Consider the following 23,633-nt stretch of genomic DNA (forward strand, 5'->3'; position numbering starts at 1 on the left):
TTTGTCTAAGTACATGGAGAAATTAATCAGAACCTGGTTGTTTTTTCTTGGTGGCACCGGTCTTGCAAAGTACGGGGATCAACTACTGGAAGAGAAAACGCGCGCTTTCGCAGCGACACTAGGGAATTTACGAAACGGCGACGGCGACGGCTACGACTACGACATCGGCACAAACCAGTAATATGATTGGTTAAAAGAGCATAAATAATTGTGCTGCACGTGCAGCACGGATTTTAGCAAGTATCTTAGCGGTTCTCTGCATAACGACGACGTGAAATCACCAAATTTGAGGTTTTGACGACAAACGTAAGCATGAATCCTTCATTCTCTATTTTAACCCTGAAACCGGTCGAACCAATTCATTTTTAGGATACTTCGCCCATCTTGTGGGATGTGACGAGACTGAATAATCGCGAAAGACTTATGATAGAGCCAAGTTATATTTAAAGGTGACGTTTTCGTCGACCGTCGCCGTCGTAGATCTTAAAATTCCCTACTCTTCTGTCGCGCGCGACGAGTTATTCAGCAGTCGGGACTGGCTAAATGATTACGCACTTCACTGTTCACTCAAAAGTGCTTTTACAGAAGGCGGTTCAAACCAGTTTCAGGAGATTCAGGAGAGTGTTCTATTAGGATTGACTCACTAATTATTGCTCAATACGATGCACTTATTCGGGAGCTTTAGCAACGACGACGGGAGCGGCAACGAGAACGTCTTGTAAAAACATAAACTCACGTTCTTGCGATCACTTCGCAACTGTTCCAAGCTTTTTAATATGACAAAGGTGTGGCAGTCCCTCAGGAATGAAACCGGTATTAGCGGCACTTAATTTAGGGGAGAAAAATGAAAATTTATCTCCAAGTGCTAACGTTCTCCATAACACTTCAAACTTGGTTATTTCAAGTTGTTGCTTTGCTGACGACGGCAAAGAAATGGACAAAAATGAAAAACGCACGTGCGGGGCGTGCAAAGCTATTGTTTTTGCCCACTGAATATGCAAATTTCTGACGTTCTCGTTGCCGTCGCCGTTGTCGTTGCTAAGGCTCCCTATTATTGTGACGTAAAAGGATCCCATGGCTTCAATTAAGAAGCCATTAACTCTCAAAATTGAAAATCAGATGGCTCTAAATCCGCTCTAAAGAGATTTCTTACCTTCGCAGAAAGTTTCAACCATGACTACTGATCGCTTTCAAGAAAAAATGGAGGTCGCCGAGTTCGCCTCAGAAATAAAAAGAATACAGAGTGTTTTAGATGGCTCTCCTGTTTTTTATGGTAACCTATAACGCCACGATATCAAGCCCGACATGTTAACCAATAATTACTGTTTCACATGCAAGGAGTCCTAACATAGCTTTTTGGTAAAGCAGTGCCGTAGAATCAATCCTTCCAAATAGGACAGTTCCTTGAAAGTGTTGAAACCGGATTGAGCCAAACTTAATTTCGAGAACTTTGGCGTTCATTGCTTTTTAAACCTGTACACCCTACGATTTGACACATATGCTAGGTCACCTAAAGTATGCGAAAATCAGTCATTTCTCACCAAGCCTCAATTCGCGACAAAACACGCGTTACTTTAAGAAAGACAATTGTTAGGATTTGACAATATTGTGCCAGCGAGTTGGTAGGTGGCGAAACAACCGTTAACACTTGCAAGGCCATCAACGACTTACAATTTAAAGTTTTCGTTTCTTGTGCTTAAACGACCTGTTATCATGGCTTCTTCTTCATCATCATCTTCAAAATCATTGTCATCAGCGGGTACAAGTAATCTCTCGGGGGGAGCGGAACCAAGACAATTTTTGAATTTATCCGCATGAAACAAATGGCCGCGAAGTTTGTAGGAAAACGACGCGTACAAAAGGCCTCCGCAACCAACAGCGGAAACAGACATAAGCACCAGAAGGCCAAACTGTTCAGGTTTGGGAAGTGCTATGACCAAGAAATACATCAACAGGCTTAATATTGAGTTAAATGAGTTCTGCATGCCGGCTACAATCCCTCTTTCTTGTTCAGGCACGGCTTCTTGGAAGAGCTGTGAGATGGTCAAATCCGACATCCACAAACCCAGACGTGAAGTCACAATTCCAGCCAAGAGCAAACTTATCGAAATGTGGGAAAAGGTATACTTGGCGGTGGGAGCTTCAGTGTTGCTGGAGCAGTTTTGTGGAGGTGCAAAAGCGCTAGAATTGCCACTTGCCTCTCGGGTTTTAGTTGGAGAAATCATCGAAGGGGTTAACGAGCCATTTCGGGAGCCTGGAGTTATGGCTGGAGGAACAGTCGAATTTGCGTGAACTGATGAAATACCTGTAAAGATCTGTGAACTCGACGGTTGTGCAACGGCTATCGAGGTGTTTGATAAACCTTGTGACTTTTGCCACCTTTGAAGCATCGGTGTAGTCGCGGAAGCTACAAGACTGGACGCGGAGCAAGAAACCGTCACAGAAGATTGCGAACTTGGACAGCGTTGCGTGAAGGGAATTGGTATTGAATTGCGCGGTAACAAAAAGAACGGGGAGCCAGGCGCGAAGACGGAAGCGGCACAAAATAGGAGACAGGAAAACTGCAACGACATCGAGAACAAACCGCTGCGTACCAAACCAACAGCATTCCTCAAACGCGGAAACGTAAACGTCGCTAGCACACCGAACAATGAACCGGCGCCACGGATTAAGCTGAGTACGGATTCGGTCAAGCACTGCGTGTAAGCGTATCCTGTAGAAATAGCGTCAAAGGAGATAACTGTGAAATACAGCAAGGCAAGGGCTAAACCAGGCCGGGCCACAGTCTGAGCAAAATAAATACGCCAGCCACTTCTGAAGGTTCGGACTCTCTTCATTATGCGTGAAAAGATCCTTGGCTTTCGTGGCCTCTGCCCTCGGACACGAACAGCGGGGACAATAGCCTCGGCATCACCATCTTCGTTTTCCACCGCACCTTGCGTTTCTTCTTGGTTATGGTCCACCGAGGAACCATTTTCCGAGTCCTCATCTTGCCTCGTGGAGAGCACCTTCTGGGACAGTCCCGTGACGGACTGGAACACGTTCCACAAGAGATAGTACTCCAGGAAAACCGAGAGCACATTCCAGCCAGCCAGGAAACTGACCCCTGCTGTCTTAGAGATGAACGTCATAATCTGACCAACCAAGATTGGGGCCAAAATTTTGCAGCAAAGATCAATCCTTCTCAAAATGGCGTTTGTACCTGAACAACAAAATAAAGCTCTTAGTGAACACATGCATGAAGTAAATCTTATTTACTTATTTATTTATTTATCTATTGATAATTTTTTTTGTTTACTTATTCGCTATTTCCCAAATCCCATAATACAGTTCTTTTTTTTTTTTTTTTTTTTTTTTTTTTGGGGGGGGGGTTATTTGCATTAAAACAATCTATATCCAGTTCACTGAAGCATGATACAGTCCCAACAATAAACAACTTGTATTGTTTTTATGTAAAGAACCCCACAACGTATTGCAATATGGAATTGGGAAAATAGTCAATTATCCATTAGCTGTACAAAACCTCATTTTATCATGACCCGTACGGCCCCGCGCGCGCTTTCATTGTAAACTATTGGCAAAATCCCCGTATGAAGGCCGTACGCAATGGCGCGAGCACGGCCCTGCTAGGAACACGTACTGCCCTGTGCTATGCGATTTTAAAGGATTTCGCCACTTTTGAACATCCAAGTTATTTCCAGCCAGAAAAGCAAATGCAAACAACATATTTGATGAATTTTCTGTGCAAATTTTTGTTACTTATTTTGTCCGAATTTCATCTTCCGAGTGCTCATGAATAGTGTAAAGAGACCGCATGTGATGAAATGCTTGTTGACTGAGTTCAGATCGGGCGGGACAGGAAAATATTGGCCCTCGGTCATAATAAGTACATAGTATATAGTTTTGTGTTTTAATTAATTAATTTATTTATTTAATGATTTGTAAGGGATTGCCAATCCCGTTTGAGGTTCTTACTCTATTTTAAGACATTAATTTGTTTCTTTGTTTTTGTCTTTTCATGTTTTTACTGGAAGCTCATTACACTAGCCGATAGTAATCAAGTCCACTGAAGGATAATCAGTCGTCTCAACCACAATCATCAAATCAATGGGTCTCACCCTAAAACATTGCTATTTTTCATCAATCTCCAAACGCTAAGGGAGCCATCTTTCATTCGTCAGATTACCAATTAGAGATTTCAAAACAATTGTTACTGCCAGGGGATGTAGCTAAGCAAAAACCGAATACGCTATCTGGGTGGGTAGCTGTACTGGTTCTGGTTTGCACAACTAATGCCAGGAGAGTAAACTGTTAGTTTAAACACGAAGACGCAGTATAAAAGGCGTGGGGCCTTCAGCACATGCAATTGATTTATCAATCAACCGTGGACGCAAACGAGCTGTGTGAAAATTTCAACTCGTTCCCAGGGTCTCTCTTCTCTGCCTCCATTGTCGTTGAGGAGGCAGAGAAGAGGGACCCTGGGAACGAGGTTGTGATCATTTGTGCAATAAAAAAGCCCCTTATGGCAGGCAATACGTCTGTCATATGTCATAAAATGCTATCTGTCGTTCTTGTTTTCTATCCCCACTTCCTTTTCTCGCGCTAGAAATATCTTTTGGGGCTCCGTCTCTGTGTTCCTGTTTGTTGATCACCATCTTGGATAATTAATCAGTCGTGCTTGAATGATTAGGTCTAACAAAAGCAATGCGCGAAGCGACCCCTTTTATAGTACGTCTTCGTGTTTAAGAGCCCTTGATTAAGTCAAAAAATGGTGTTGAGATGAGCGGACAAGGTTGTCTCTTTTTTCCTCCCACAAAGCGGCTCTTCTGTTTGCTTTTTCAAAGGCACCCAACGATAATCTTCGATGTTTGGAAGAGTCAAACTGTTCTAAGAATTTCGGTTCTACGTTTCCAAACAGCTAGAGATTTCTTTACGAAAGCATCACCTAAAGATTCGCAACCAGGGAAAAGTAGCCCCTTACGTTTTTGGAAGGAATATTTTTGCAATTTTTGGCACTTAAAAAGGTCACCTAGCAGTTTCGGATAGTTCGCTGGGAAGTTCTTGGAAGGTAACGTCCAGCTAGCAATTTCTGAAATGAAGATATCAATCCCTAAAATTTTCGGACATTTGAATTTTCAGCTAAGATATCCGAACAGATCAAATTCTTCTAGGTGATAAAAACATATCTCTTGAGACAGTCTTTAAACATTACGAGGAGCCGAGAAATGTCTCTCAAAGGCTTTCGGCTTAATTTTAGCCTGCGTAGCAGGCGTCGAAAGGGGTAGGGGTAGGGGATAGGGGATAGGGAGGAAGGTAAAAAGGGGAGGGGGATTTGCGCCTGCCACGCAGGCTACTTAATTTGCGCTTTGGGTGCCCTTGCGTTTTACACTAACAGCTGTACATACAGGATTCCAACTTGCACATAGATAAAAAAACTGAACAAACGATGTAGCATTCTTACTTGCCAAAAGCTTTTTGTCCGAGCCAGCAAGCACAACTACCCAGTCTTTTTCCACAGCAATTCTAGTGCCAACACTTGACAAGTCAGCGATTGAGCCGACAATGATAACAAGGGCCTCAAGTACCACAAACCATGCATGCGGAATATCTTTTGTCAGCTCTAACATTATTATGAGCAAAACTGCGCAGATAATCACAGCAACATTCTGAATGATGAGCGAGACTTGGGCAACTAGAACAAAACATGAAATGTTTGGTGAGAATACATAACCAATATCTTAGAAGCAAAACGTTTCATTTCACCTTCCAGAATGAGATACGTAATCTTTCTATAAAATGGGCTAAAAACTCCAAACGTAAAAAAAATTAAGGTTTTTCATTACGTTCTCAGTTTCTTGCTTCTTAATTAGAAGCAAAATATCTTGGTATTTTGTCACATTAGCCAATAAAAATTTCCCGCACATTGAGTTGCACAAACTTTCGAAAAAGACAAAACTGTATTCCCTTTTCACAAATTGAAATCCACTCAAAAACAGTGTCCTCTTTAATGCATACATGTCCACACCAACGCGTCCCATTTAAATTCCCAGTAACATATGGGTTGAGTGTGTTGGTTTTCTAATCTGCTCTGAGAAGCCTTTTTTCTCCGTACACTCCGTTTTTCTGCTATCCTCAAAAACCAACCTCAGATTTGATAGGAGTTAATTTGATTTGACTTGATTTCCTTCTCCAATTAATGCTTGATAAATTTTACTTTGTCTAGCGCCAAACACACCCCCCCCCCCCCCCCCCGCCTGGTGCACCTGTGAGGGGATCAATGGGTTAACCAGTCAATGTCCCCTCCATCCATTAAGGTAACTTGTTTAAGTCATACTAAGTAAGCCAAAAATGGGACAGATCCTCATGTTTTCATGAATAATATTAGATTCACGAAATAAGGCTTGTGTTTTCACTTTTTGGAATAAGGATTTTAAAGGGGTTTGAGAAATTCAACTACAACATAGTTAAGAAGGCAGCCCTAAAATCATACAATCTCTTCTCTAATTTTTTCTATCATAATTTTGTACTCTCTGCTTCTTCTGTCGCTATCCAACTGCAGACTGGTTGATTCAGTTGAATGAGAATCATATTATAGGTGTTTGAGGGTTTGAACCCAGACCAGACTGAAACTCAGGGTCTTAAAACAACTAAGGAGAATGTGCTGGCCTTGTAATGGAAACAATTTCTTCTACAATTATTATTGGAGCTTTGCTCTGTTGCTTGACCCTCACAAAATTCATTGTGAAACTAAAATAAACAAATAAAATAAATAAACAAACAAACAAACTTCCTGACAATGCAGTTTTAGTACCTTTAAGTCTTGGGTTAGCATCTACCCAGTCTCCGACCAGAGGACCAAAGATAATAATAGACAGAGTACTGACAAGTTGGTAAATGGCCGTCAAACGAAGAGACCATGGAGTGAGTTCAACAAGGTATAATCCAATGGCAAAGTGCCACATACGATCCCCCTATAAAGGTCAGAAGAAACCAACAAAAAACCATTATGTTGACACGATGTTAACAGGTAATTGCAAGAGAAAAAAAGAAAGCCTGAACTGGTTGGCACCGTTGGTTGTCATAAGTATTGGACTACCACAAAGAGGTACTGCGTTGGAACCACTCAGGGTCTTAAAATAATCGAGGAGTACCAGGAAGTGGTGCCTTTGTAATTTCATTTCTTTATGGTTCATTTACTCAGTGAGATGTTAAGGAACCCACACACTATTCAAATAGGAGGGAAGCAAGGATTTTGTTCGATTCTTGTCTTGTTAATAATTAAAGCACCCAATGTCGCGTGTACACTACGTTTAATCAAATTACACTGTGTAAACTACTTCACATGGAATTGGGGTACACAGTTTATTGAAGATTTTCCCTTATACACCAGGCACTCATCATCATCATCATCAATCCAATTTTGATCCAGGTCTATCCCCGTAAACGGGGGTGGCTGGATTTACCCCACTTTGTCAGATATCTCTCCATTTCGCTTGATTCATGGCGTCCTTTTTCTCCAAACCAACGCCCTTGCTCTCCTTCTCCACTTGCATCTTCCACGTCTTCTTTGGTCGTCCTCGCTTCCTCTTGCCCTTCACTTCAAACTGCAACACTTTCTCAGAACATGCCCATCATCCTTATCATTTGATCTCCATCCATTAATTCCCATCCATTATCATTTGGCTTTCTAAAACCTCTCCAACACATATTGCTCGATTATCATCACATTCAGACCAACTGCCCACTGCATATGACCAGACAATGCCATTTATCTTAACAACTTTGCTTCTTTTTAAGAGACTTCCCTTCCGATCTGCAAGCCCAGACTACAGATTTGCCAATTTCTTCCAAACAAATACAGTACTCGTCACATTTGTTGGAAAACCCATCCCCGTTTCCTCCCTCCTTCGATGTTGATTTTCACAACTACCAGCAATTCACCTGAAGATTTCACACACAACATTGAATTTGGGGGAGGGGGATGTGGCATAATCTGCGATCTTGTAACACAATGATTCTAGACCATTATGTTAAGTGTTTCAACTAAATGTGTCCAGTATCATAGATCAAACATGAGAAACCAGATAAATTTTATCTGCAATGTCAAAACCAGCAGCTAAATGGTCAAACATGTTTCTCCTGCTCCGTGGTGAAGGAAAATTTTTCCAGCTTTAAAAATTTCGCTTTTTCCTTCCAGGAAAAGAGTTAACTATTGGCAGTCAGCTGAATTATTGAAAGGAATTCTGGTTGGAGTCACAAAAAATTAGCATGTGTGTTTTTTTTTTAATGCATCACAATACATCAAAATAGGAAAAACGACCTTGCTTGCACAAACTTTCTTACGGCCGGCTAAACAAGTGCAATAGTTCAAGTTGCAGATCAGATATTTTACCTAGTTTACATGTACTTGAATACTGTTAACTCAACAGTTTCGCTCAAGACGGTATTCTTGGAATGTGATAATCACTACTTCTCGTTGCATAATTTACCAAGCTAGGCCAATGCAAATTGGGAATATAAGATTTGTTTTTGAACACCAATTATCAGTCAGACTAAAAAAGTGCATAAATTGCGAGTGCAGACAAAACCACAACACATCAGTACTGATAAGCGCTAATTAAATTGCCAAATTAAGCTTATTGATGGACATTCTTGCAATTGGAAAACTCACCCAAGCGGAGAACGCGTGACTGATACAAACAAGGCTCTGAGGCGAAAATTGGCAGCATTTTGTACGACCAGGGCGATCTGCACATTAAATACAAAAATGTATGCGGTATTATGAGCATGAAGACGCGATGTCACATACAGGCTTTGTCGAGATTGGCTTTGTATTAGAACAAAACAAAGGCTGTGGATAACCGTTTCCGAGAGGGATCGTGAAGAATAGTACCGGCCTACCTTCAACGGGTTTTTGTGCTTCGTCTGATTCTGACGTCTCCCTGGCATCTATAAGAGACTCTTGGCTGTTCCCTTCTTCCATTTTCTGCTGGACCGACAAAAGCCTCGTCAAAACAAAAGAAGATGCATCTGAGCTGCAGAAAACAGAAAGAAGTTGGAAATAAAAAGTACGTCATGTACGACAAATCGCACAACAAAGAGTCTGAGGGGGCTGGAGAGGAAGGAGGGGGTGGGGGGGTGGGTGGTTGGAGAGGTGGAGGATTGCCGAGAGGCCGCCAAGAAAAGAAGAGACAGTGAAAATGGCGTTGCAGTTTCATTTGTGTCTGCGTCAACGTGGTTTACGAGGTCCAAAAGGGAAGGAAAAGCTTTAATTTTTGACATTGTCATTTATCTAACTACTGACGCCGGCATTTAAAGTAAAATGGATTAACTTTTTCTGAGTGAATGATGGGTTCCTGCCGGAGTCAGGCTATTTGCCGGGTGCTAATAAGATAAAATGAGTCAGTTCAAAATAGTAAAATGCTCTCAAATAGGTATAAGTGATATTTGTCTATTGAACATTACACACAATAGACACCAATTTATGTCTAGAAAACGACTTTCTACAAGGCAGGATTATTCCTCTCTTACGTTCAACAATAAATTGTTTAAGAAGAGCATTCCACTCCACTGTTGTTAATGGGAAAGAAAGAGTGTGTGTTGGGTTGTTCATGTAGCCCTATGGGTAAACTAAATGGTTGTGGAAAAAAAAATGAGTTGGCTTGAAGCTGAAATTTTTCCTTGAACTATCTTGTATGCCTTATTTCCTCTGCTTTTTATAGAAACGTTTTACGTCTTTTGGCATACGAATTATAGTCGAGGCTGAGAAAGTATGTTTGCATTAATTTATGCGGTCGCTTCTCGTATCTGTTCTGAATACAGAGTTTTTCTTTTTCGAAAAACCGTTAGTATTGTCGCAAATCTATTATACGACGAATCTGCGCAGAAGAGGTACAAAGCAATTCGGTCTGACATTTGCAGACTGCAGACTGCAGACTGCAGACTAACTCTAAATCACAATTATTGAAAGCTAACCGTTTTAAAACGGGTTTTTAGACTTTAATAATGTTTATCAGCGCTATTTGAAACGGGTGCTTAGACTTAATAGGGAGCTTAAGCTCACGCGTTTTTGAGACGCGGACGGCAACCGGAAGTGAGATGTTTCTGGCACGCGAAATGTTCTCTTCCGGTTGCCGTCCGCGTCTCAAAAACGCACGTACTTAAGCTACGTAGTGTGCAGTCTGCAAATGTCAGACACCTGCAATTCGGTCCACTGAATTACTTTCAGCTCTCAATTCAAAACGACCATAAATGGTCACATCAGTTAATAATTGATAATAAATATTAATTCTGGCTTTTTAATTTGCATATATGTTTTACATCCATTAGAAATATCCCTGGACCGACGGAAAAAGCATCTGTACATTTTTTAACATTAAGCCGAACTTGAAGCGAACGCCCACACATATCAACACCTATGATAATGCCAATAACTGCAGCTGGGAACGAAAGTCGAATTTGTACTTAGCCACGTTGAAAGTAAGTAAAGTCTTGCAGCTTTTAAAATAATGTTTGTCTTTCTGAAAATAGCACATTGTTAAGCTTTTCAGTGACTGCGGCGCATTTGAATTCTCTGTGTAGGGAATCATACGGAAAAATAATTCGCTCGGAAATAAAAGAGAGTTATAAGTGAAGGGAACCAGGAGACAAAGGAGAGAAATATTTGTCTTTAAATAAAAAGGTGTACGAAAATTGTCAGAAATATATTCTGCCTGCATATATGTAGATTCGGATCTAAAATTCGACATCGTGTTCGTCAAATTTCAAATAATGAGCTAAGCCTCTCTCTTTGCTATACTTGTACAAAATTACGATTAGAATTATATCGGTGCTATTAAGTAAATAAACCTACCTGACTTCAAATATCTACATTTAGAAGAGAGATTTTTCAGAGGCTTGTTTTTCTTTCGTTTTATCTTTCCACTGCCAGAAGCACGGTCTGCTATGAATCTTTGATTGAGTGACTGGCACAGGTAAGTGATTGGAAGTTTTAAAGAAGGCAGTCAATGTTTGCAGACTTTGTCTTAGGTGAAAAATTGAAAGCCTATACAATTTCTTTGAATCTAAAAAGTGGTGGAGAACAAACTTGGGAATCGTTAGTTGTTCAAGGAGTTTCTTGTTGATGTTTTTTTTTTACATTTAAAATAGTTTTAAAAAAGGAAAAAAATTGAGTGGACTTGTGAAGACAAAACGAAACAAGACGCGCTGATAAAATTCTCGAACTCCCGGTGTCAAAACAGCTTTTGTTCAGTGGTTTCTGCAGTTGAATATAATATGGTTTTTAATAAACATTTAACACTTAAGATTGCAGTGCCGTGTAACGATCTATGCATTACGTTGAATCAACACAAACAGTGACAAGTATAAACACACCACAGTTCGGCCAGATCAAAGAACTTTCACGAAGGCATTCTCTTCAAAATGAAACCACGCTCGACCAAACCTAGCATGATCAGCGCTCAAACTAGAAAGCGGACGCAGACAGCTGTTTCGGGCTTGTAAACCCTCGTCAGTAACACAATGACCTTAGTGACACTTCACGTTTCTCATATGTGTCGCTACAATTGTAGTCATTCCAGAGATCGGATTGCGCAAAGGCCACACCACAAAACATTTGCGACAAATGGCCAAAGGGCAATTTTTGGTGATAGTGGCGCGTTCTCTTCTACACAAGCGCAAACTCGAGGCAGAATTGAATGGAATGGTGATGGATTTATGTAAAGCACATGTCACATACACATGTGACAAGTCACATACATGTCATGGTGGTTTACAATTCTTTCTTGGGGGTGTAATCGATCGAATGTCAGCCTGTAAAGGCACCTCTAGAAGCTACTATCAGTTCATATTTGACCTCCCCCACCCACCCTCCCGACCCACGTTGGCATAACCCTAACCCTAACCCTAATACCTGGGGGTCACCCCCTACTCTTCACGAGCAGTGTCTGGTTCTTTAACGTCCCACAATGTTGATTAACAATTCAATTCAATTCAGTTTATTTCCTCTTGATGTAGTTACTTAGTGTAATTACATACATTTGTAGTTGCTGACGATGTTACTATTGTATTAAGTAAAAGAGCTTGAGCATGGTGGCCAAATAAACCATTCGGTTTCCTAGTTGGCCCCCATGTTACCTATTGATGTTACACTTGATACAGGCGAGGAAATAGAAAGAGGTCGGAGACAAAAAAACACCATAAAAAATAATAATTGAAGTAAAGTAAGATATAGTAGAGGTACAGAGGACAAGTCAAGAGATAATACTTAAATTCAAGAGACTGCTTGATTTGTTTCAATAGATCGTCATACTTGTCCGAGAAAAGTTGAACTGATGCTCTTAATTCACTGAACTCAGTAGACATAGTCTCCAATTTAGAATGAAGCGGTTGAAGTTCCTTCTTTAGAAGGTCCTTTACCTGTCCAATTGTAGCCATAGTTATCTTAGCGCCGTAAGACGACAGAGCCCTCTCAAACGTGGCCGGACGCCATAACGACATATGCTAAAGGTTGGAAAGATTGGAAAGGTTGGAAGGTTGTGAGACGGGGCCTACTGTTTAGAGTCGTTATCCGAGAAGACTTGAAAGTCTGACCATTTGCAGATTAAATTACAAACTCGGCAGCAATTTCTGCTCAGAATTGATAGAACTCAATCCAGTCCATTAAAATGATCAGCAACGCCAGTATTAGCATCAGCACAGCACCATATCCAGATGTAATTAGCTTGGACTGAGTACCGACGAAAGTTGAGATCGGCTGTAACTCAGCGCACATACAACTACTGGGGAGAAGGGCCCAGATGACGACCTGACTACGCCATCTTTACTTCCCAAGGTACACAGCATGTACACTACAGTCAATCACTGAATCGGAACGGATCTGATAGGCTGATAACAATGCACCTAGCCAGTTTGAACGGCCCACTTATTGTCGCGGTGAATGTGATTGGTTCGATTTAAACTAGAGCCGGATCATCCGTCAAGACGAATCATCTGTGTAATATAAATACGGGACGATCTATCGTTGTGTTTTATCGTTCGACCGGTATTTATGTCTGACAAATTTCCGAGAAAGCACGACGAATAAGCTTGGGTACCAGTAAACTCAATATTAGCGGCAAATTTCAAACTGGCGGCAACCACACAGTTTACTGCAAACAACAGCTTCCTTCGTGTAACGAGGTTTCGATTTCATGGATAGTTCGTCTTAAGCCCATATTCATACACACAGACGGATAATCCGTCCAGACGAATTATCCACGGAAGTTCGTCTACGAAGACGAACTATCTGGATAGTTCGTCTGGACGGATGATTCGTCTGTCCTCCCCCCCGGGGGGAGGGGAACTTGGGTGAATACTCGCTGGGTATGTGCCTCTGGCCTCTCAGAATCCCTATTCTTTTATAGTCTATTTTATGGCCAATTGCAGACCCCATCTTAAACACTTTTAGATAAATGTAATTTTAGCTACCCCAACTTAGTCCTTTCTGTTTATTCATAAACCTTACATAAAGCCTTTTAATTGTAATTTCAAAACGGAATGTAATGCGAATAGTAAATATTAAATCAAAAGCGCCACATTTCTTTCTGTAACAATTTTTTTTTACCGCGAATCGAGCCAAAATTTTCTTACCCCCAAAATGTCGACAATTTGCGACCCCATTCTAGTAACTCTGTCGGGAGCTTTGTTCAAAATGCAATCCCATTATAGTCAATGCAGTCGTGAAAATGCGATCCCATCCAGCGGCAAATCCCCATTAGTCCCTAATTGGAAGTACCCACCCCCCCCCCCCCCCCCCTCCTCCGGGTCTGCCCGTTTTTATACACAGACGGATTATCGGACGAACTACCGTTCTCTGCCCAAGCCGTCCCAGACGGATTATCCGTCTCTAGCGTAAATACGGCCATTGACATCAGCCCAAAAATGCAACCATTGAGAGTCAGCATGTTTAGGAACTGAGAAGTGCAATAAGTGGGAGTACTTTTCGCCGAACTCAAGTATTATCCTTCACATATATATATATATACCTAATACGTCACCAAAACCACGCTTCTTTTGCTTAGACCACCAACAAGTCCACGATGACGAAACAAGATAGCTTTGGTCACGTGGCTTGGCTGGCTGGCGTGGCTGGATTTAATATTAAGAGAAATATTCGAGACTTCATGTTGTGCTCGGTTTTTGACGATGACTGCTCCGCCTCTCGAGATATGGTATGTTGCCGTTAGACCTTTCATGTATTTTTTCTCAACGCTCCTGTGACATTCAGCCAACCGAGAATAAAATTGCTTGAAAATGAAAATAAGTTAAGTCTGGTTTCCATATGATCTGCAACGGGTCTGTAATCGGTCTGCGACACGATCGCCGACAAGTCTGCGCCACGTCGCAGATGTATGGAAATATCTGTCCCCGGTATCTGCGGCGATCTGTGGCACACGGTCTGGATGATCGGGAAAGTTGAATCTTTCTCGACCTTTACGACGCTTCCGTCTAAGACAGTTTTTAATGGAAACCTGTGTCTGAGATGATCTGTGTCCTATCGGCGACACACTGTTGTTCGCCTTGAAACATGTCCAATCAGACTTGAAGGGTAAGTGCGCTCCTTTTCCTCCTCGCTTCGTGGAGGATTAGTGGAACCCTTGTCTGCGATCGCTGCAGGTTTCAATGGAAACATTTGCCTCCTGTGTTTACGATCGTCTGCGATAAGACCGACGCAGACAGCTTCCGATAGTAGCAGACCGTTGCAGATCATATGGAAACCAGGTTTTGCTCCTTAGGATCTTTGTAAAATCCACATATGTAATTGAAGGATGCCTAAGATACGATGAAAGATTATTTAATTAATTGAAAGGCACAGTAACATAAGCAAGTGTTCACTGCTATGTAATCTGCCCATCTGAGATGAGTCATGGCGGATCAGCTCTGTTGGCTTTCTTCTTATTATGCTTCACAGATGTAAATAACTGTATACAAGATCTGTACTGGGAAAAGACATCCTCCATTCTCTCAATGAATTCACAAGGAAAGACACTAATGAAAAGAACTCTTTTATTCCTGATTTACGCTTTGGCCGGCGCTGGAGTTTTCACATTTCTTGAAAAACGAGATGAAAGCAACAAGGTGACTTCAACGAAAATGTTACAGCAGCTAAAAAAGAACTTTACGATGCACCGAAACATGACAGACGAAGAATTTGAAGTTCTTGCAGTAGCAGCATACAGAGCTATTCGCGTTAGAAAGACAAGGGATTGGTCATATTTAGGGCTGTGGATTTTACATACTCAGCTCTAACTACAATCGGTGAGTTTTTGTCCTTGGAACCAAGAACGGGAAAATTCACTCGGTTGGACTTGATTGAGAAGGCTTGGGAGCTAATGCTCATTGCCTCAATTCTGTGCTCGTTCCAGCTGAGTGCAACTGTGTGAAATATTGATCTGATCCCAAACAATAACAATAATAAAAAGTGTCATTTTTTAGATCTTCGCTTACTGTTGAGTACTCATTATTTCTCATTAAGTGTTATTCTCCTCATTTCCTTTGGAAGCAAACCTATTCAAGGTTACATAGCCGGGGAAAAGGTGCTTTACTAATGGCGGAAACTGCTCATCAAATCAAATTAACCAGATAATTTCAAATTAATTAAGTTTCCGATAAGTGCACCAGAGTCATTGTTGAGAGGTGAAAGCCCCGGGAGGAGTTGGTCGGGTTACGTTCCTTGGACACATCAATGGAAGGCTAGTGCTGCCAGCGCTGTGCCAACAACCCCCAGCCCCACAAAAAAAATTGAAGGGGCAAAATAATAAACACGAAGGGAAAACGCCTTGCCTGTTATTTGTGCCTTTATTTACGTATTTTGCCTCGTTTACAACAATTAAGTCCCTATGATGCTTATTTTTCCTCGTTTTTTCATTTTCGTTTAAATATCTATAGAGTCTGAAGTGTTTTAGCGGGCGTTTGATTTATACGCAAAAAATTTTGGCCGAGCCAATTGGGCCCTGGTAACTAATGACGTCAAAGAAGTAACTTGATGGCATCTCTTCAGAAAGAAATGTTGACAAGTGTATGAATAAAAAGTCTTGCTGAAAATCTAGAACTTTTTTAAAGTCTTAATAGAAATGTCGGACGATAGTACCCTTCGGATGCCGGGAACGTTCTGACGATTCAGAACGGAATTACATTCTTGACCTCTTTGACGTCATTAGTTACCAGGACCCAACTGGATCTGCCAAAATACAAAGGCCCGCTAAAACACGAGGACACGACTACGATGGAAAATTTTTCGAAGTACTACACTCCAGACACAATAAATATTTAAACGAAAAGTTAGAAAACGGTGAAAAAAATAAACGTCATAAGGACTTCAAAAGAAACTACCGATCTACTGCAAACGAAAGACAAGTTTCGACAAGGATAGCCCTACCGGTCACCTATTAAAAGGGTTAGCCGGAACTAATGAAAATCCGTGCGTTCTTCCCACAGGATACGGCCACATAACCCCTGTGACCACACCTGGAAAGATATTTTGCGTTGTCTTCTGCTTATTTGGAATTCCAATATGTCTACTGACTTTGAAATGTGCGGGTGAACTTATCTCAAACTTGATGTCAAGCTTCATAATCAACTTCGAGAGGACAGTGTTTCATTCGCAGTTTGGAAATTGCATAGAGATAAAATGTGCCATTCTAACTTTCACCCTTATGGTGGCTTTTTTTTCTTTCGGTTCAGTGATTCAGGTGATTTGGGAAAAGTGGACTTTTGTCGATGCATTTTATGCCTGGTTCATTACTTTTACAACCGTTGGTTTTGGAGATTACATTCCCTTTGACAGTGTTATTTCCAGACAAGACAGTCTCAAGGCAGCAATTTTCCACATTTTTGGCACTTTTCCAGCAATATTTGGCTTATGCCTTGTGGCCAGCGTAATTGACGCTCTGATTAAAGTTTTCGCGGAAGGTGGAATGGATTCAGATTCACATAATTGCTGTCAGCACATTAACGTGTACAGCAATGTATGCTTAGAAGGCACAAAAACCGATAAAGGAAAAGAGAACATGCATTTTCAATATTGCAAAAGATCGCATAGCATTTAAATCAGACTGCGGAATGTTAAGTGTACTGAACGGCGGAAGTGAATTGAATTCAACTGTCGGCTTCTCTAATTAGTTTGTTAGCCGTGCGAGTGCACGAGAGAGGTTTGATGATTATAAGAGGAACATACCGTGCCATATTTATCAAGTGCGGCTAGTGGCATAACACTTTTATACGACATGTAAAAACAGTTGTACACATGCACCAATTTACTTCAAGGAAGACCAGACCACTGTTCATGCACTGTTGCAATCATGAGTTCATGCCCGAGTTTCCCAAAGCATAATAGCGCTATAACCCCGTTCAAATAATCATCATGGCAACATACAGGTTTAAACAGAAAATACGGTGCATCGAAAATGAATTATTTTCCTATGGTGAAAAGAACTTTTCCATCAAAGACATCAAAAGCAAACATACTTTACGATCCTCGCGTCGAAGTTTCGCTATTAATGTGTCGCAGACTTCTTGTGAAGTTAGCAAAACTGGACATTATAAAGACCAACAACCGAGTTGCGAGTGGCAAGTCGACCAGGAATGACCAGGATTAGGATGCGTCCCATTAGTTTACTACTGACTATTTTGAGAAGAGTCACTGTTAGATCGTACATGGTTGTGTACCAATCAGAGGCGTTGTGGTCATTAATTAAAATTATCAAAAACATAAAACAAACAGCGGCTTCAAACAGTAATGATAAAGCGCATTTTACTTTTTACTTAACGTTTCGTATGCTACAACATACATCTTCAGAAGTGACGGTTGAGCAAATCCAAATATGATATACATGTATATAAAATTAATAAGACTGGTAACTAGAGAGAATAAGAAAAAAGTAGTAAGATAAATAGATAGCAGTGAAAACTGACCGTTTAATAAAGCCACAGTTTTTCACTGCCAAGGTTTTCGTTTAACGCTGGTTTAAGGTCACGTATTAATAATAATTTGTTGCGCACGCTTCGTGAGTCCACAACCTTTTGACCACTGTGATGACGAATATCGTTGTCGATAAGAGTACAGACAACGCTGAACCACTTTCTATTTGTTAAATCGACTTCAAGAAACTGTTTTCAGGAAAATGAGTTCTGGAAGCAAAATGAGTGTTATAAACCACGGAACATGTTTAAATAACAGGTCCACCGGCTTCGTTTTGTTGTAGATATGAAGATGAAGTGGGAGATACCAGCGAATCAAGATTTTTATGAAGCTGCCGTATTAGACTAATTTGACATTGAATGCTCGATCTCGACGAACTACAAGCATACGTCCTAGATTCTCGGTGCTGATCGTTACTGCATTACTTAGAAGGTGTGGAGGACAACTTAAACGACAAAGAAAAAAATACTGTGCTTAATTCCTAACGTGCCACAGCCAACAAGCAAACCGGGGAGTAAGGCGCGGTTCGCTAATATAGTACTATGAGTTAGGAATATAACTACGTACAAACTTGAACTGAAGAGGACAGTACAGGGGCACCCAACGATTTGTTGTAAAATGTATTATTATACCCCAGTTAATGAAAACAAATTTTATTAAGGCATTTTCAGGTGTTTTTCAATGTTGCTGGGAAAACATTATCTGTTCCTTTTTCCAAGCAAGACACACAAGAAATTTCCCAGCCAGCTAGATAAAATTGGTTGGTTTCCCAGCCAGCTGATCAAATTTATTTCCCAACCAGGAATTCCGCGCGCTTTCAAATCCCTCGATCCAAAACGACCGAACAAAAGCGACAAAACCGGGACAAAACAGATTTTTTCCGCAAGCGCAATCACTCTGACCAGCCGTCGTATGTTTGTGACTACTCTCTGGGAGAAGGAAGGGGTTCTCTTTTTTTTTTTTTTAAGTCGTCCTCAGTCTTCAGAGTTTCTACAGCCAGTTCGGGTTGAAATGCTAGAAATAGTTGGTAATTCTCAGGAAAAACCTCTATCAATAACAAAATTTCCCAGCCAGCTAATCGAAACACCTGTATTTCTGCCAGCCAGCAAGATTTCTCTGGGGAACAGATAATGTGAGGAACAGATTCGTTGGGTGCTCCTGACAGTATTTAACAAATGATAAGGATTATCAAATGTGTGCAACTAGAGCCAAGAAAACTCGTATTTGCTAACGTAAAATCCACTGAAAAACGATTTAACAAAGAATGCTGCTATTACTTAATTGGCCCCTGGGGGATTTTAAGCAACTGACTATTACGCTGCGTTCCTTTGGGATGATCCGAAAAAGTCGAAAAAGGATAATTGATCCAACATCGCCTGGATCACGCACGGTGCATCAAAGGTACCGATAAATCCACCCTGGCAAAGGATTCTTTGATTCCTCTGATGCACCGTGATCCAAGTGATCTTGAATCAGTGATCCTTTTTCGAATCATCCCAAAGGTTAAGGAACGCACTCTTTAGATGCCAAAGTCAGCCAACTGATTGTGTGGACAATATAATGAAAAAGTGTAACCTCTTCTGAAAACAGCGAAAAAAATCAAATTTTCATATATCAGAAAGAAAAAGTAACTGTCCGCAACACCTAGCCTTTCATTAGAGCGAGTTTCAATCGAGTGTCGTAAAACCGAAACCGAAGTAATTACTTTGGCCAATCAAAAAGGACGGAGACAATCCAGTAAACCAATCAAAATTCGAAGTAATTACACGTAGCCGATACAAAGCGAGGGAAAATGTGCACGCCAAGCCACGATTGATTTTGGTTTCACTTCTGATTGGTTGAAAAAAATGGCGCAAGAACTTTGAACCAATCACTGAGTGAAGTAATGCAAAACCAAAGCAATTCGCTAATTACTTTCGACACAATTGAAAACCTCTCTAACATCTGGACTATGAACTCATATCAAGTAGTCGGTCTGTTTTCCGCTGCTGCCTGCTGTGGCTCGCCTTAGCGATACGGGTCAAAGGATCACAGTTCAGTGGACGTTTCGATCCACATTTTCAGTTTTTGCAGCTAGGCCGCTTTCAACGGCCTGGCAACTGTCGCGGCCAATGCGGTTGGCGGCAGCAAAAAGGAAGCCGTTGACTAGAATTTGGACTTCGGAGTCTACACATTTATGAAAAGCGTAGTAAAAATCTTGGCAGGCCGGGACTACACGTAGTATCGTCTAGTCCGTAAGACCCAGAACAAGCGTACAATTCTCAAATAATTTAACTTATTGCATACTCAATAACGTGTTCCTCTGATTGGTCAGTAAAGAATGCATAATACAGAGCAAACAGAGGTTGCAATACCGAATACAATGCATTACAGTACGTAAGTTGCTATGGAAACACGGCGACGGATTAATTTTGTTGAATATGTAAGAAATAATCGTATAAACTTGCTGTGCATTTCGGAATTTATGGGCACCAAGAGCGAATTAGATAATTCGCTCTAGTGGGCACGAGTTCTTACAGTTGGACGAGCCTTAGGCGAAATACATGCGTAAGTTTATCATGAGATGGAAGTGATCCTTGAAACCTGAAAAATTCAGGCGGCTCAACGGGCTTCTACGATGTCGGTGCAATGCGGACATCCTCCGAGGGGTTTTGGGGAACAAGGAAACGTGGCTAATTTGAACAGGGGAACAAAGAGAAAAATATGTGAGGGTCTGAATTTTTCTGATCTCCGCCGGAAAACTGTTCCACAGTTTCGGAGCAGCCGACTAACATAAACTAATTTGGAGATCAAAAAGCTGATAACAAGCTTGGAAGCAATTATTTCGGGAAGAAGGGAACACAGGCAAATTGTTAAAGGGAACAAGGCACCCCCTCCCCGCCTTCCCCCCCCCCCCCCCTTCCGGGAGGACCTTAATGCGGCTTCAACGGGAACCCTATGAGTCCAACAAATTGTGTTGCCGCCAACTGAGAGTTGGTGGAGCATTGCACCGGCATCGCATTTTTCAGGTGTCTAGAGGCAATTGCTCAAACTGTCCAGGTAAGTGTGAGGGTCTCTTCTATCTTTTGTCTAAAACGCACACTGCAACACTTTTTTCTTCAGCGCCCCACTTTGACTGGGCTGGGTGTAGTGGGTTGGGGTGAAGAAGCGGACCGGCTCGCTTTGATAGCTGGGTAACGCTAACTTGTCCTGTGTGTCCTGTCCGGCGTCGGAGTTTAGTTCAGAGGGTTTCAGCGTGATGACGTTTTCGAATTTATTTCGAAAGAAATCCATAATTTGATATGAAAACTCTGTACTCTGATCTTTGAGGCCCGTATTTACACACTGGATATGTGATGGTTAGGCAATTTGTAATTCTGATTGCCTAATTTCAGCCTAATTTGTATGCCCTCGAGGTCGTCAAGTAGTGTCCCTATTTCATTTAACGGGTGACATCCCTGGAATAATGCTGCATCTTTCAAACACTTAAAAACATCTGTATTGCGACTCTTGGACTTTTTTTTGTCCAGACAAAGGATTTTGTCGAGAAATGGATAAAGTGTTGCCGGCTCGACAACCTCCGGAACAGAGTCAAGTTGCGTTGTCCAGAGCATCGAAGATTTTCTTTGGATGTGACATCTTTCAAGGTAGTGTTGTAACATTTTAAGCTTTTGTGTTTCGTTTCATAAATTTAGTTCCACCATTATGTTCACGAAAGAAGATAAGTTTAAAGTTTGCTTGCTAGCTGTCATTTTTTGGCCCCGTCATGTAGTTTGTCAGTGATAGAACGTTCGAGGTGACGACATGAAACTACATGACCATTCAACTTTCCTTCCGATCCTACTACTTGACTTTTGAGGTGAGAGATTTCCCGCCTTCTCTAGTTCTGAAATCTTTTCGTTTACCATCAGGTACTAGTTGTACTTTAATTTTCTGTACAGTGTAAACAAGACGATACGACTAATTCCGTCATCACAATTTCTCAGCGAACTTCGTTTAGTTCAGAACATAATAGCGGTACGAAATTAATTATAAACATAACAGTGAAAATAAATCATTCCTGATATTTTTCGTGGGCTTACGGTATAGTGACCAGTTTTATTCTCGAACATTGCTGTTTCTTTAAGACTTCATTTGCATAAAAACTCTTATATTTTAAACATTGCATAGACGTTTTCCTTCGGGTTTGTTCTCTATACAGTTAATTCAATATAGGTATCGTTTTTCAAATTTCATGCGTGTACTTGCAAAACACCTCTTGATATAAGTGAAATATAACATTAGAAATTTTTTTCACAAATTTTAAAATTTTGACAGACAGTTGGAAAATTAAAGGTATTGAACATTATTAAATATTTGTCAGATTTTTGTTTGATCAGAACCCTTTGGAGATGTTGATCATGTTTTTCATAGATTTTGTAGAAGTGACTGCGCAAGTTGATTTTGAACGCTCACGTATAAAAGAAGTAACTTTTTGACAATTGAAGAAAATACAGAATTTAATTTGCTTATAATACGGTCACATGAAATTTATTTTCACATAAAAATATTAAAATATTAAAGTACTGCAAGAGATATTGCAATGTAGATTTCGCAGTTCCAATTCAGACATTAGTATTATTTAAAAATTTTAGCCAGCACTAAGTCCCAATTTATTAAGCAAAAATGAATATTATTGGCCTTAAGTTAAGAGAAAGATCTAGCATTTCATTTACATTATTATGTTTAACGACAGCAGGCTGTCTGTTGCTTGAAAAAAAAAAAGGTTATTGTGGCAAACAAGTTTATTTTATTTTTGGCAAAGGGCAAATTTTCCTTTTGCCGTAATTGAGATGCTAAATCTCTTTAATAAAGTAATTATTCAAAAAGTTTGAGTCATTTGCGTGTTATAAAATTTTTAATTTTTAGAGATACAGCTTCTGTCAGATGCTAAGTGGTATTATGAAAGTGTGGCTTTACAGATTACTTATGCAAAAAGAGATCTGATGTCCTTTGTTTTGTTTTGCCTGAGTAGTCTTAAACTATTCATATATTTCATTATTTAGATTTTTGTCTGTCTTCTTTAAGTCTTAAACAAAAAAAAAAAGTGTTAAAATATTTCTTAGAAACATTTGAAGATTAAAAAGTTTGCCTTAAAAACGAAAATGTTTCTTTGGATGTTATCTAAACTTCATTAGCATGTCAAAAACATGTTTGTAAGTTACAGTGTATAAATAATAATAAGAACAATAGGTGATTAAAAGGTGATTTAATCTTAAAGTGTTTTTAAGGAATAATTAAGCCCTTTTCACGGTTAGTTTTTCTCATTTGCATTACAATGTAATCTAACGTGGATGCGAGGCAATTTCGGGTTAAAACTACAAAATAGCCCGAAATTGCCTCACATACATGCTAGATTACATTGTAATGCAAGTGAGAAAAACTAATCGTGAGAAGGGCTATTTATTCTTTTTTTTTTTTTTTTACAGTAAATGCTTTTTTGCATACGACATTCTTTAAAGTCAAGATAATTTCATTTATTTGTTCTTTTCTGTATTAATAGTTAAGTGTTGGTTGTTTTTTGTGGTTATATTGCACTACACACCACGTCACCGGGTCGTAAGAGTCAGTGGTGACAATAGGCCCGCAACGCGTGCATAACTCATGAAAACACGCAGGGTCAAAGATGCGATTCACATAAGACTTCACCCTAACA

General features: G+C 40.5%; 2 protein-coding genes and 1 pseudogene across 4 annotated transcripts in view; 2 read left to right on the forward strand and 1 right to left on the reverse strand.

Annotated features, from left to right (window-relative positions):
• Nucleotides 1–1,134: 1,134 nt before the first annotated feature.
• On the reverse strand, nt 1,135–9,117 carry LOC138013297 (ferroportin-like). The gene is made up of 5 exons (XM_068860336.1): nt 8,902–9,117; nt 8,672–8,748; nt 6,812–6,971; nt 5,462–5,692; nt 1,135–3,202 (listed from the first exon to the last, which is right to left on the reverse strand). Exons 1-5 carry the CDS (start codon nt 8,981–8,983, stop codon nt 1,668–1,670), a joined length of 2,085 nt encoding a protein of 694 aa, XP_068716437.1. The 5' UTR covers nt 8,984–9,117; the 3' UTR covers nt 1,135–1,667.
• A 1,057-nt stretch (nt 9,118–10,174) lies between these two features.
• LOC138013253 (two pore potassium channel protein sup-9-like) lies at nt 10,175–18,104 on the forward strand (annotated as a pseudogene).
• A 3,040-nt stretch (nt 18,105–21,144) lies between these two features.
• The window catches only part of LOC138013128 (uncharacterized), a 21,091-nt gene continuing 18,602 nt past the window's right edge, over nt 21,145–23,633 (forward strand). The window contains exons 1-2 of one of the 3 annotated variants that reach the window (XM_068860113.1): nt 21,149–21,297; nt 21,469–21,585. In XM_068860113.1, the coding sequence (XP_068716214.1) occupies nt 21,489–21,585 (97 nt within the window). In that variant the 5' untranslated portion in view covers nt 21,149–21,297; nt 21,469–21,488. Of the gene's footprint in view, nt 21,586–23,633 lie in introns of all 3 variants that reach the window. The other 2 variants (XM_068860112.1, XM_068860111.1) reach the window with 2 other exon arrangements.

This window comes from Montipora foliosa, chromosome 8, assembly GCF_036669935.1.
Source record: "Montipora foliosa isolate CH-2021 chromosome 8, ASM3666993v2, whole genome shotgun sequence".
Taxonomy (NCBI): domain Eukaryota; kingdom Metazoa; phylum Cnidaria; class Anthozoa; order Scleractinia; family Acroporidae; genus Montipora; species Montipora foliosa.

Bases quoted from the DNA above. Each gene is read 5' to 3' on its own strand.
- LOC138013297 (XM_068860336.1), bottom strand. From the start codon at position 8,983: ATGGAAGAAGGGAACAGCCAAGAGTCTCTTATAGATGCCAGGGAGACG. The intron at 8,749-8,901 runs GTAGGCCGGTAC...TTTAATGTGCAG, and splicing joins AGCACAAAAACCCGTTGAAG to ATCGCCCTGGTCGTACAAAA. The intron at 6,972-8,671 runs GTGAGTTTTCCA...TGACCTTTATAG, and splicing joins GTCACGCGTTCTCCGCTTGG to GGGGATCGTATGTGGCACTT.